At 36.9% G+C, this 12,986-nt stretch overlaps 1 protein-coding gene across 6 annotated transcripts in view; it reads left to right on the plus strand.

The window, feature by feature from the left end:
• Window positions 1-490: 490 nt before the first annotated feature.
• The window catches only part of ITPRID1 (ITPR interacting domain containing 1), a 134,279-nt gene continuing 121,783 nt past the window's right edge, over window positions 491-12,986 (plus strand). For 2 of the 6 annotated variants that reach the window (XM_079149861.1, XM_079149866.1), the window contains exons 1-2: window positions 491-648; window positions 2,736-2,910. In XM_079149861.1, coding sequence (XP_079005987.1) covers window positions 2,877-2,910 — 34 coding nt within the window. In that variant the 5' untranslated portion in view covers window positions 491-648; window positions 2,736-2,876. The remainder of the gene's footprint in view (window positions 649-2,735; window positions 2,911-12,986) is intronic. The other 4 variants (XM_079149864.1, XM_079149862.1, XM_079149865.1 and 1 more) reach the window with 3 other exon arrangements.

Genomic DNA, 12,986 nt, shown 5'->3' on the forward strand with positions numbered 1-12,986 from the left:
TTCTGCTCAATAGCTCTGTGTCTCTATGGTGTTTTCTCTGCCTTCAGCCACATCTTCACAGAGCAACCCTAGCTCAACCCCCATTCTTCAGGAAAGCTCCTACTCATGCTTCAAAATTCATTACAGATTTCCGTGCCACCCCACAAGGCCTTCCCAAACTCCCTGTGAGTAACCATGAGTAACCTCTCCCTTGGTGGCCTCTCCACCCCTCCATGGAAGCTCCTGGTTGTTTTTATATTTGTGACCTCCAAAGGGCTGCAAGCTCCTTGGGGGAGAGGAGAGTGATTTTCTCATCTTCTTGTTCCCCATTCCCAGCCCAGGGTCTGGCTGGAAAGCTCTTCGGGGCTCAGGCATGCTGGAAGTTTCCTCCAGTCTGATTCCTCACCTGCCAGAGCTGCACTGCTCCAGGCTGCTGTTTAGAGTGATCAGGAAAACAGGTTTTCCCTTAGGACAAGTGGGTGTGGACTATGAAAATGGTATGCAGGATTAGTCAAATGCTATGCTGTTTCCTTCAGGAACTGTCTAGACACAGGGCTCTCAGACAGTTCAGCCCTGGTTCTTCTGTGGCCTGTGGATGGGGCCGTGCAGGGGGCTGAGCCTCTTCAGAGGATGAGCATTGTTTTCCCAGAATTCTACTCCAGAGAGAAGGTGAGGCTGCTTACTAAGAATATTTTTGTGTGTGCCATAGTATCCTAAATATTGGTTCTCCCTTGTCACTGAAAAAGAAATAGGCTATCTTCCCTCCTTTCTGCTGCTTTCCTCCTGTTGTGCATCTCTGGACTGTAACTAGCCAACAGGCTCGCATTGAACATAGGTGAAATGGATCGGGCTGAAGTTGCTAGATACAACAACAACTTCATGATGTTTAATGCTGTGGGGGGTAAAGGGGCTAAGTGTTCAGTGGCAGAGCCATGTAAGAAGGCAAATTAAGACTTGGCCCATTCCTGAATGGGGACAGAGGACAAAAAAAAAAAAAAAAAAAAACAAATCTAGAGTTGTGCGAGCTGAGAATTGACAATCAGATGCTGTGGCCAGGAATGCTAGCCAGTTCCAGGGAAGAGTAGAGATGGAGGTGGGGAGAGAGAGAAAAGAAAGAAGAGGGAGAGTCCAGCAGGTAAAAACTACTTATAAGCATGGTGTTGCTCCATTTTGAGTTTCCAACTGGTGATATTTTTGTGTGAGGTGTCATTCTGGAACAATTTTCAGAATGCCAAAAGTAAGAATGGTATTTTGGTACCTCATCATTAACAGAAATTAATGAAATGTGCTAAATGCTAATGAAATTGAATATTTCTATCAGATAAGAGAACACATATACATGTACATAAATTTATATGATTTATGTGATATCCCTATATAATAAAAGTGATTTTATTTGGCCTGGCTAGCAGATTTTTTAATAAAATCAGTCACACGTCTCTTTCACTGCTGGTTTAAACATGAGAGCGTGAACTGTGTCAATCACCATGCAGAAAAATTGTCAAGAGAAAGGGAAGAGGTGATTTGGTAATTATCTATTCTTGTTTGATAGTATGCAGCAAAATCATAATTTTACAGAATCATTCCCCTAACTTCTCCAAGTAAAGGGATCAAGACATGAAGGAATTTAGGGGAAAGGATTTAAAAAAAAAAAAAAAAAAGAATTGTTTTAGGGAATTCTTTTCATTCCTTTCATTACTTTTCAAAAAAAAAAAAAATGCACGAAGTGATAAATGCTATGTGGGAAGTCCTCTGCTTTCTGCGGCAATAAAGAGAGGGGAACATGATATCCTCCAATTTCATCCATTTGCCTGCAAATGCCATAATTTTATTATTCTTTATGGCTAAGTAATATTACATTGTATATATATAACACAGTTTCTTTATCCATTCATCAATTGAAGGACATCTAGGTTGGTTCCACAATCTGGCTATTGTGAATTGAGTAGCTATGAACATTGATGTGGCTGCATCTCTGTAGTGTGCTGATTTTAAGTCCTTTGGGTGTAAGCCAAGGAGTGGGATAGCTGGGTCAAATGGTGGGTCCATTCCAAGCTTTCTGAGAATTCTCCATACTGCTTTCCAGAGTGGCTGCACTAATTTGCAACCCCACCAGCAATGTATGAGTGTACCTTTTTCCCCACATCCTCGCCAACACCTATTTTTGCTTGTGTTCTCAAAAAACCAAAGAACGAATGATCTCACTGATAAGCGGATGATGACACATAATGGGGGGTGGGAGGGGGTCAAGAATGGAGGAAGGAGGGATTGTATAGAGGGGAAAGAGGGGTGGGAGGGGTGGGGGGAAGGGAAAAAATAACAGAATGAATCAAACACCATTACCCTATGTAAATGTATGATTACACAAATGGTATGCTTTACTCCGTGTACAAACAGAGAAACAACATGTATCCCGTTTGTTTACAACAACAGAAAAAAAAATGATGAGAAAAAAAGAGTTAAAGTTTCTCAAAAATGAATAAATGTTTAAAATATTGAAGAAAAAAAAAAAAAAGAGATAGAGGGGAACAGACTGTGGCACGTCTACTCAGTGGACCACTACATGACCACGAAAACATAAGTCAAATGTATACGTATGGACATGGCCTGTGTCCAGCATACGTTCACCAGCAGAACTCTCAGAGGAAGTGCTTAACAACAGCTCACTGTGAGGGTTCCTTTATAAGATTGAGAGGGTGGGGCTATAAATGTCTCTCTCCACTTTATACTCATTTCTTTTGTTTTAATGTTCACAGTTGGTAAATGTCTTACATAGAGAAGTAGAGAAGGAACGGTGGAAGGAGAGAATGTGCATGAGAGAATGAGAACAATAGAACAAAGGAACCAGAAACAGATCCCCCCAAATGTGATCAATATGCGAAGCTTTTAGGGGACCAATGACCTTCTATTTCCTGCTACGAGTTAATAGAGGTATAATGTTAAGAAGTGACATTGGCTCTATATTTTGAATCATCCCTAATAGGTTTTTTTTTTTGCTATAAATATGCTAGGTTCTTAATTAAACACTGACCTTTTACAAATTAAATATAGTATTAAAAAAAGGAAAAAGAATACATTTGGAAAGCGTGAGCAACATACAGCTTGGACAACTTTCAGAGAATCACATAGGGTTGGGTAAGAAGAAGGAAGGGCTAGAATATTAATAACAATAAAACCTTTGTAAATATTATATTTCATGATGTGCATGATATCTCATCACCTGTGCATCTTATTTAGGTAGTTTTATAAGGGGGGGAGAGTATAGTAGTTCTGAGATATAAATATTGAAAATATTTTCAGAGAAGAGGATTACTATAACACATACATACAAACACACACACATACATGCATGCACATACACACACTCTCTCTCTCTCTCTCTCTCTCTCTCTCTCTTGAAAACTACCTAAATGACTGTTCATGTACAAAACCCACCCAAATGGTATGGTCTTATTTGTTTTCTACTTATTTTCTAAGTCTATGAGGTTCGATTATGACTCTTAACTATAAACTGAATACATCCTGGATATCCTTCAAATTTCACCCAGAGAAATCTCAGGGATGGTGGGGTGGCATATAAGGGTAATAGAAAATGTGGCTTAGTTAGAGGTGGCATAGCTTGAAAAGAGAGCAGCATGCTATATGTGACCCAGAAACTAGATAGTGGAGCCTAGATTTAAATCTATCTCAGCAAAGCTTTTACACTTAAGAAAAAAAACAAAAACAAATTTGTCTGAATACAAAAGCATTACATGCTCTGGTAGCTGTAATTAGAAGCTCATGTGTCCATTTGTACTTTCAAAAAAAGAATACTGGCAAGTTGAAACTTCTCTGTGGCAAGCTATGACTGGTTCCACAGGTGCCTTACTTCAAGGTGCCTGTGAAACTAGAGGCATCCACTCTGCTGGCAACAGGAGAAAGATGTGTGCTTAATAGATAAAAAAATGGCCCCCATCAAAGACATCAATACTTTATATTGCAAAAGGGACTTTGTAGACGTGATTAAGTTATGAATCTTCAGATGGAGAGATTATCCTGGGTTCTCTGGAAGGGCCCAATATAATCAAAAGAGTCCTTTAAAAGGGGGGAGAAAGAAGTCAGAATCAGAGGAGATGTGATGAAGGAAGCAAATGAGAGTCAGTTGGAGAGAGATTTAAAGCTGCTACCCTGCTGGCTTTGAAGATGAAGGAACCATGAGCCAAGGAGTGTGGTCAGCCTCTAGAAGCTGGAAAGGCAAGGAAATGGATTTCCCTAGAGCCCTCAGAAAGGAATGCAGCCCTGCTGACACTGTTGATTGTAGCCCAGTGAGACCAACTTGTCCTTTTGACCTTCGGAATTAGGAGATAATAATTTTGTCTTGTCTCAAGCTACAAAATTTGTGGCAATTTGTTACAGCAGCAATAGGAAATGAGTACAAGCTATAATGGGCTTTCCAGGTGATCTTGACATTTCAATCTATCAGTGTCCCCAGGGGCTAAGAATGGGAAAGCAGGAAAATGTCGCTGAGTGAGATGTGGCAGAGCCAGGGATAATGGAAAGGACTTTGGGTTGCACTTATAGATATATGGGCCAAAAACTGGACTTTTCTGTCATTATTCCTTAATTTCAGGTCCATGGAAAAGTGTCATAATAATGTCACATATACAGCAATATGCTTACTTCATCATGCAGGGTATTTTCTGTAGAAAAATTACAAAATCAATTTCACCTAGGTCATAGGAAATAATTATCCTTATATTTAATCTTTCCATATTGTAACCATTCTCTTTTGTTCAGGCCTTTGTAAATTTGCAAGGGCAAATTTAATTGCAAAGGATAAATTATTTAGACCCTACAGAAAAGGCATTCTGAACCAATTCCCACAGAGCAGACATTTTCTGAATCTCAATCTTCCATCACTGTCCAGAAGATGCAAAAGAAGTTGGACAAGGCACATCATCTCCCCAAGGTTCCTATTTTGTGAAATGCTGCCTAATTCATGGAGGCAGGCGGAGAATCTTGAATCTTAGATCTGGAAGGAAACCCACAGATGACAGGAAGCCAGATTTCTCATTTTACATATGAGAAAACTGAGGAAGTCACTTGTCCAGATCTGCACACTGCACGGTACGCTGTCTGTGCCCAAATGCACAATGGCCAATCTCCCTGGGAGGGATGCGGAAGTGAGAGGTGGTTTGGTTTTTTTCCTCAAGATTGTGATGAAGGAAGAAAAATAGAGCAATGACAAAAATGTATGAAAGGGTTCTGCAGTATAATGGCAGAGGTAAGCACAGGTGTTAGGTGGGCTCAGAGACGCTGCGCTAGCTCAGACAGGCATCACTCAGGGTGAATGAGCATTGATTTTTTTTTAAATAAAAGGTTTATTGACTTCTTTTTGTTTTACAAAAATATCCTGTCTTTGGTTTATTAGTTTGAAAATATAGTAAGATAACATGAGGAACTTGGAAGTTGTTTATAATCCCATCACCCGAAGATAACCACTCTTAGTATTGTGTTAAAAATCTTTATGTAGCTGTACATAGATATATATGTAATCTATCTATTAAAATGTCATGTTCAAATTAAAACATACACATAGCGGGGACACCTCATATCTAAATTATAACCATACATTTACTGCAGTTAATGAGCAAGAAATATATAATTATTAATTCCATAATTTATTTAAGTTTCCTCAGTTTTTACCTAAAAATATTCTCTTACTGTTTCATGATTCTATATATCACAATTAGTTGTTATAGCTCTTTGGATTCCTCTTCACTATCATAGTTTCTCAGATTTCCCTTGGTTTTGATCATCTGGAGTGTTTTGAGGAATGATGATCAGGTACCATGTAGATGATTAAACAGTTGGAATTTCTGGGTTTTTCATTGATTAGATCAGGTTTATGGATTTGGAGAAGACAACCAGAGAGGTAGAGTATCAGTCTCAGCAGACCAAATCAAAGGAGCATATTATCAACATGACTTATCATTGTTGATATTAGCATTGATCTCCTGCCTCAGGTAGTGTTTATCAGGTTTCTCCACTGAAGAGTTACTACTCCTAGTTCCACACTTGTTTTTTGAAAGAAAGTCACTATACATAGCTCATAACCAAAAGGGAGAAGATATGCTTCACCTCCTTGAAGGTGGAGTAGCTACATAAATTATTTGGACTTCTGCACAGATTGTTCTATTCCATCACAATTATTTCCTTATTCACTAATCTATTTACAACAACATGAACTCATTGATATTTATTTAATACTTTGGGTAATAATCCAATACTGCTTTATTTTGTTTCCCAAATGGTACTATCTTTGGTCATGAAGATAAAGAACTCTTTCAGGTGACTATAGTGTTTCTTTGACATACTATATCACTCTGTGTGGTGTGTGTGTGTGTGTGTGTGTGGTGTGTGCGTGTGCACGAGAGAGAGAGAGAGAGAGAGAGAGAGAGAGAGAGAGAGAGAGAGAGAGAGAGAGAGAGAGAGAGAGAGAGAAAGAGAGAGAGAGAGAGAGAGAGAGAGAGAGAGGCAGAGACAGATTAGCATGTTAGTACTTTCTGGTACTGCAAAGTGTTACAAGTTCATCTTTTGTATTTCCCACCCTAGACCTAGAATCAGAATGGTATTAGAAACCAAGCTGTAGCTACTAGGTGTGCTCATTACTAGTGGAGTGTTTGCTTCTAGGCCCCCTCAGAAGACAGAGGAAATTTATGAGTGTATGCTAACCCATGTATATATGTATACCTATTTCTATATGTAGTCATCTATATACCTATATTAAGTTAAATAGGAATGAATACTAATGTCTCCAACTCTAATTGATTACTACATGGGTGATTGTAGACTCTTCTGTTTGCTTATTTGTGCTCCAGTTGTGAGAAACCCAGCTTCACAAAAGGTGTTTTTTTCACTTTTCTTCCCAATTATCCTGGGTAGAGATTTATCTATCTATTGTTCTTAACAAAGAACTAACTTGGTTTCATTAATTTTTTTCTATTGTTTTCCAGTTTTAAATTTCATTGATTTCTGACTTTTTTTAAAATTTCTTCTCATTTTTTTCTGCTTGCTTTAGGTTCATGTTGCTCTTCTTTCTCTACTTTCCTAAAGAAGAAGTTTAAATTATAAGTCATTCTTCTATACTAAAATTTGGATATAATGCCATAATTTTCCTTCTAAACACTACTTTGGTTACATCATACAAATTTTGATAGGTAATTGCATTTGCTTCAAAATAATTTTAAATTTTATTGAGATTTCTTTTTAAACTCATATTATCTAGAAGTTTTTTTATTTTTATTGTTTGGTTGGTTTGTTTGATTTTTTTGGTGGTGTTTCTAGGGGAAAATTCAGAGCCTCATACATCACAGCCAAGTACTTCAACACTGAGCAACACCCTCAGTCCTAGAAGCATATTTTCAAAAATTTTAAAATATTTCAATATTTTTGTTATTGATTTCTAATTTGATTCTATTGTGGTATAAGAATGCACTCTGTGTGATTTCTATTCTTGTAAATGTATTGTGTATTTTATGGTCCAAAATATGTCTATCTTCACGAATGATTCATACAAGTTTAAGAAGAATATATTTTCTCCTATAATTGGATGAAATTTTCTGTAAATGTCAATTAGATCAAGTTTATTAATAGTGACTTTCAAGTCATTAATATTCTGATTTTCTGCCTGTTTTGTATATCAATTATTGAAAGATGGGTGTTGAAATCTCCAACTATAATAGTTTCTGTTTCTCCTTTCAATTTTATTGATTTTTACCTCATGGATTTTGATGCCTGATGTTAGGTATATATGCATGTAGGATTGTTATATCTTTTTGGAGAACTGATCTTTTTATCATTATGCAATGATAATGATAAAATGTCTTTATTCCTGATACACTTTCTTCTTCTGAAGTAATTTTGATGGAAATGGATGTAGCAAATCCAGATTTCCTTTTATTAGTGGCAGTATGGTACATCTTTTTTTCAGCATTTCAACTTTTAACCTGTTAAAATCCTTATATTTAGCCTAAAAATTTCATATTTAAGACTTATATGTTTCTTATACAAAACATATAATTGAGGCTTATTTCTTAATCCAGTCTGTCAATCTCTGTCTTTTAATAAGTAATTAGTAATTCACATTTAAAGTGATTGTTGCTGTAACTAGATTGATGTCTTCTATGTTTACAACTATTTCCTATTGTTGAAATTCTTCTTTGTTTCTTTTTCCTTCTCCTTTCTCACTTACTCTGATTTTATTGAACATTTTATATGATCCTATTCTTTCTCTTCTCATAGTGAGTCTATTATATTTATTTGATTGGAACTTTTAGTGGTTGCCTGAACATTTACTATATACATTTTTAACTAATACAAATCTACCTTTAAATAACACTGTATCATTTCACATGTAGGACAGGTACCTTATACAGAATATTCTCAATCTTCTCTTCCATCCTTTATGATACTGCCATTCATTTCTCTTATCTATATAATACAGTCACTCAATACATCATTATTATTACTTTAAATTGTTACCTTTTAGATCAATTAAAAATAAGAGAAATTGAAGAGTTTAGTTTTCCATTTTAAATTCTTTCTCCAATATTTCTCCTTTTCTCAGATCCAAGTTTTTGATTTACATTATTTTTCCTCTACCTGAAAAAAATTATTTTTGCATGTCTTACAGGATAGTTCTGCAGATGATAAATTCTCTGTTTTTGTTTTTCTGATAATGTCTTATTTCTGCATTACTTGTGATGGATAAATTCACTGGATATAGAATTTCAATTTAGTGGAGGTTTTTTTGTCCAATACTTGAAATATTTCTCTTCACTCTGTTCTTGCCTACATGGCATCTGGTGAGAGGTCTGCTATATATCTTTGCTCCTTCATAGATAAATCCCTTCCTTCACTCTCTCTTCTTTAAAAATCTTCTCTGTTTGAGTTTCCTACAGTTTGATGATAATATGCCTATGTGTGTTTTTCTGGTATTTATTCAACTTTGTGCTTTCTGTACTTCCTAAATATGCAGTCTGGTGTCTGTTGTTAATTTTGGAACCTTCTCAGTTATTATCACTTCAAATATTTTTTCTGCTCTGTTTTCTCTTACGTCTAATATTTAAAATAAATGGTACAAGTTCCACAGTTTTTGAACATTGTTTTACATTTCATTCTTTTGTGTCTTTGACTTTCACCTTGGCAAGTTTCTACTGCCTCTCTTCAAGTTCAGGCATCCTCCCTGTCACTGTGTGAGCCAGCAGTTCTCCCTGTACACTTCCTGGAGCCAGGTACTCCTTATTCATCTCATTCCTGAATGTAAGAAAGTTGCTTTTCATATGGATCCAACATCTCCCCACTCCCTAGAGGTTCGGTCAGTTAGGTTTAACTACATCTATCTGTTAGATTGCTTCTTTCTTTCCGAGAACCAATGTTAGGCTGTGACGATGGTGGACATTCTCTCCCTGAGACTCCTCCTTTATTCCTGTTTCTGTGACCTGTCTCTATGATGGCTCCCCATCTGAAATCCTTCACCATCTTGTACATTAAGGCTGCAGAATGAAGGTCTGCATTTACTACAACTGAACGTCACTGCTTGCCGCATGCTGTGCAGGAGCCCTGTGAACAAACATGCACAGTTGCTCTTTGTCTGGAGTTGGCTGCCTACCTAGAGAGACAATGTTACTTTAAATCCATCTATGTACGATCTATCAAAATGTATAAATGCATTCTACTATCATGTACAACTAATCAGAACAAATTTAAAAATTTTTGAAGTTTAAATAACTTTGTGGAAGATGCTCAGAAAGGAACAAGCCACATTTTGGGTGCTATGGTGTTTATTTACTTCTGCCTTCTACGGTGTGGAGAGCACCCATATTATTTAAGTTGGGCATGTGCATTCCCCTGAGGATCCTTTACACCCAGTTCAAGATTTTTCTGGAAATTCCCTGTTTGTTAATGTCTGCTTTGAATCTTTTCCCCTGTTTTCTAGACATATTTCCATGATGCTAGGCTGTCAGGCAGAAATGTGAGGGGTAGTCAGCCATGTAGAAAACAATTTCAAGTTCTGATCAAGTTAAAAAATGAAGCCAAAACTGCATTACATAATTCAGAATATGACAATTAAGTTATCATTGACTTCTGGGTATATACACAGTTCAATTGTATATGAATTTCTCCTAAGAATATGGCATAGCGGAAAAATAAGAATTCTGTAGTACTAAAATATGCATCAGGTCAGGGGACATACTTCAGTGGTAGAGTGCTTCTCTAGCATGCACAAGACGCTGGGTTCAATCTGCAGTTCCAAAAAAAAAAAAAAAAAAAAAAAAAAAGTATCAAATCCTGCCACCAATATGGTGTAGGGAAATTTAACCTTAGTTGTTCAGTTTATTTATGCACTGCAGAGAGGGATTTCTTACTTCACGGGGTTGTTATAAGTTTAAAATGAGATCATATCTCAAAGCACTCAGCACAGTGCTTTGCACTTTGTAGACACCATACTTAGTTATTTTCCAGGTTTGCCTTAACACAAATTCCTTCCTAAAGACAACAAAAAGTTTACTGATGGTGGAGTATGTTTGCTAACCTGCAGAGGAAAGCCTTCTAGTCTTTAGAGTTAAGAAAGAATTGAGATGTCTTGACTCCTCTTCAGAGCTGAGATATATGGATTTGACTGAGGAATCTAACAGAAAAAAAATGGGAATAAAGCTTCTTTAATTCTCACATTTTAGACGAAGCCAGTTGACTTCTTGAGTTGCTGGCAGAAGAAGGATGTCATGTGAAGGGCCGCCCTGATGTCAGCCCTAAAATAACTCACCCCAAAACTGATGGTGATTGGGGACAGAGTAGTCCATCAGTGATCCATGAGGGACGCAGGGTTCTTTCAGTTTCATATTTAGTGTTCATGGAGTGGAATACCCACATGTAAACTATCCTTCCTGGGACTAAATCAGAAAACTGAGCTTTCTCTTACCAATTATGTGAGGTTTATTGACATAAATTGGAATTGTAAAGCTGGTTGTTCTTGAATCACTAAAGAACCTCTGAACTAAAATGGCCAAAAACATTAGTTTAGGAGATACTGAGTACATTCCAGGTCAGGGGATCCATGAAAGGAAATAACGACAAGGAAAATCCAGGAAGTATGTCAATAAGGAAACAACTATTCCAAGATCCAATATTGTAGAGTACCCAAAACAATGTGTAGGTCAGGTGGGTCCACTTCCCTGTTTTCTGTGAACTGTCCTTGGATATTTGGTCCTGTGTCTTTCAACCAAACATGTGGTGCTTGGTAAAGAAAGGAGCAAAATCAATGCCCACGGTGTACATTACTGTGTCAAGTCAACTCAGTTCCGTTTATCACATATTTATTGAGCAATCATTTCTTTCCTAAATGAGAATACCGTCCCCCTGCCTGGAGTGTCCTAGAAAACTTTCACAGAGCACTCATTTGCATTTGGAAAGCATTTTATACCTCAGTTACAGCAACAAGGAATTCACACACATGCAGATATTTTGAGTCACGGCTAGCGGTTCCATTTCAGGATTAAAGATTAGAGTGTCGTCTCTATTTTGTTACTTTCCTATATGGCCAGATTTAAGATATGCATTGTTAAAAAGCAATTTCACTTTTCTTACTGACTTTCATCTATTTTGTAGAGTACATAATCGAAGTCATATGAATGTACATTATTCCCCTTGGGGATCAATAAAGTAAGGAAGTAAAGGAAATATTTTTTGTTGCCAGTAATAAGGCAGCCCATAAACATTTTTTATATATTTGGAACTGACTCGCTTCTCAAAAACTTTATTCACCTATCCCTTGTTATCATAGTTTATTTTATATACCATTATAACTCTTTATGACTATATCTCCATTCTACAAAAAGAATGCCTTAAGCTTTTTAGGACTATGTATCCAAACTACTTGTACAATTATCATTATTACATTGATCATTATAAATCCAACACAATATATAAAATGATGATTGTATTGATTTTATAGGCAATTTCTCCTTCATTATTGCATTGATCCTTAAAATTACTCTGGAGAAGTATCTGTACTGTACTGATGAGAATACTGAGACTCAAACTGAGACCAACCAGTAGCCTGAAAGCTGACTCTCAGCCCTAAGCTCTTTATTTCCTTTCATTTGTCTAATGCAGTGTTTCCTATTCTCAGCACTCTTGACTTTTAGTTCAGAAAAATTCTGTGTGTGTGTGTGTGTGTGTGTGTGTGCGTGTGTCATTATTACAGCATGTTTAGCAGCATCCTTGGCCTCTAGCCACTAGACAGCAATAGTATCCTCCATCCCATTGGATAACCAAAAATGTCTCTAGACATTGCCAAAGGTTCCCTTGGGGGCAATAACCTTTCCAGTGAGATCAATGGTCTAAGAGCAGGGACAGTGGACAGTGTGGTAACTGCCCTGGGACAGAAGAATGAGTGAAGAAATGAGGGTTTCCTAGTGGAGTCAGCATTTGATTTGGCTCTTTACTGTAAAAAGATTGAATTGACCAGGCAGAGTTTATTGCAATGAGAATAAATACAAAATATTTGTTGAGCATGCATAATGTGTCAAATTTAACTCTAAGGGGGAGCATATAATAAGCATTGTTAAATGTCTTCCTAAAATGAAAACCATCTTAAAGTCCATCTAGTGGAACATAGAGCTGTTTGGGGACAGTGAATCTCATGATATGCACTTAGCAGCTAGATTTATCATATTATCTACTAAAGATTACTTAGGAAAGAATTGCCTCTCATTTATTTTTGTAGCTTGCTAACCTATAAATCAGTCCCAATCATCATTTAATCGTACTGTACATGGAGATTGTGTTTTCTAGTAAGTTTCTGGCTCAGTGGGGATGTTCAAAACATATTGAGCTTGAGTCTCTTTGCATGAGAGTGGAAGGAAGGAAAACCTTCCTTCAGCTCTCTATTTCATTTAGCCAGGGCTCTTGGACCTGCTGGGAAACACTCGATAAACATGACAACCAATTCTTTGGTTTAGTTC

The sequence above is a fragment of the Sciurus vulgaris genome (genome assembly GCF_902686455.1).
Source record: "Sciurus vulgaris genome assembly, chromosome: 8".
Lineage (NCBI taxonomy): Eukaryota > Metazoa > Chordata > Mammalia > Rodentia > Sciuridae > Sciurus > Sciurus vulgaris.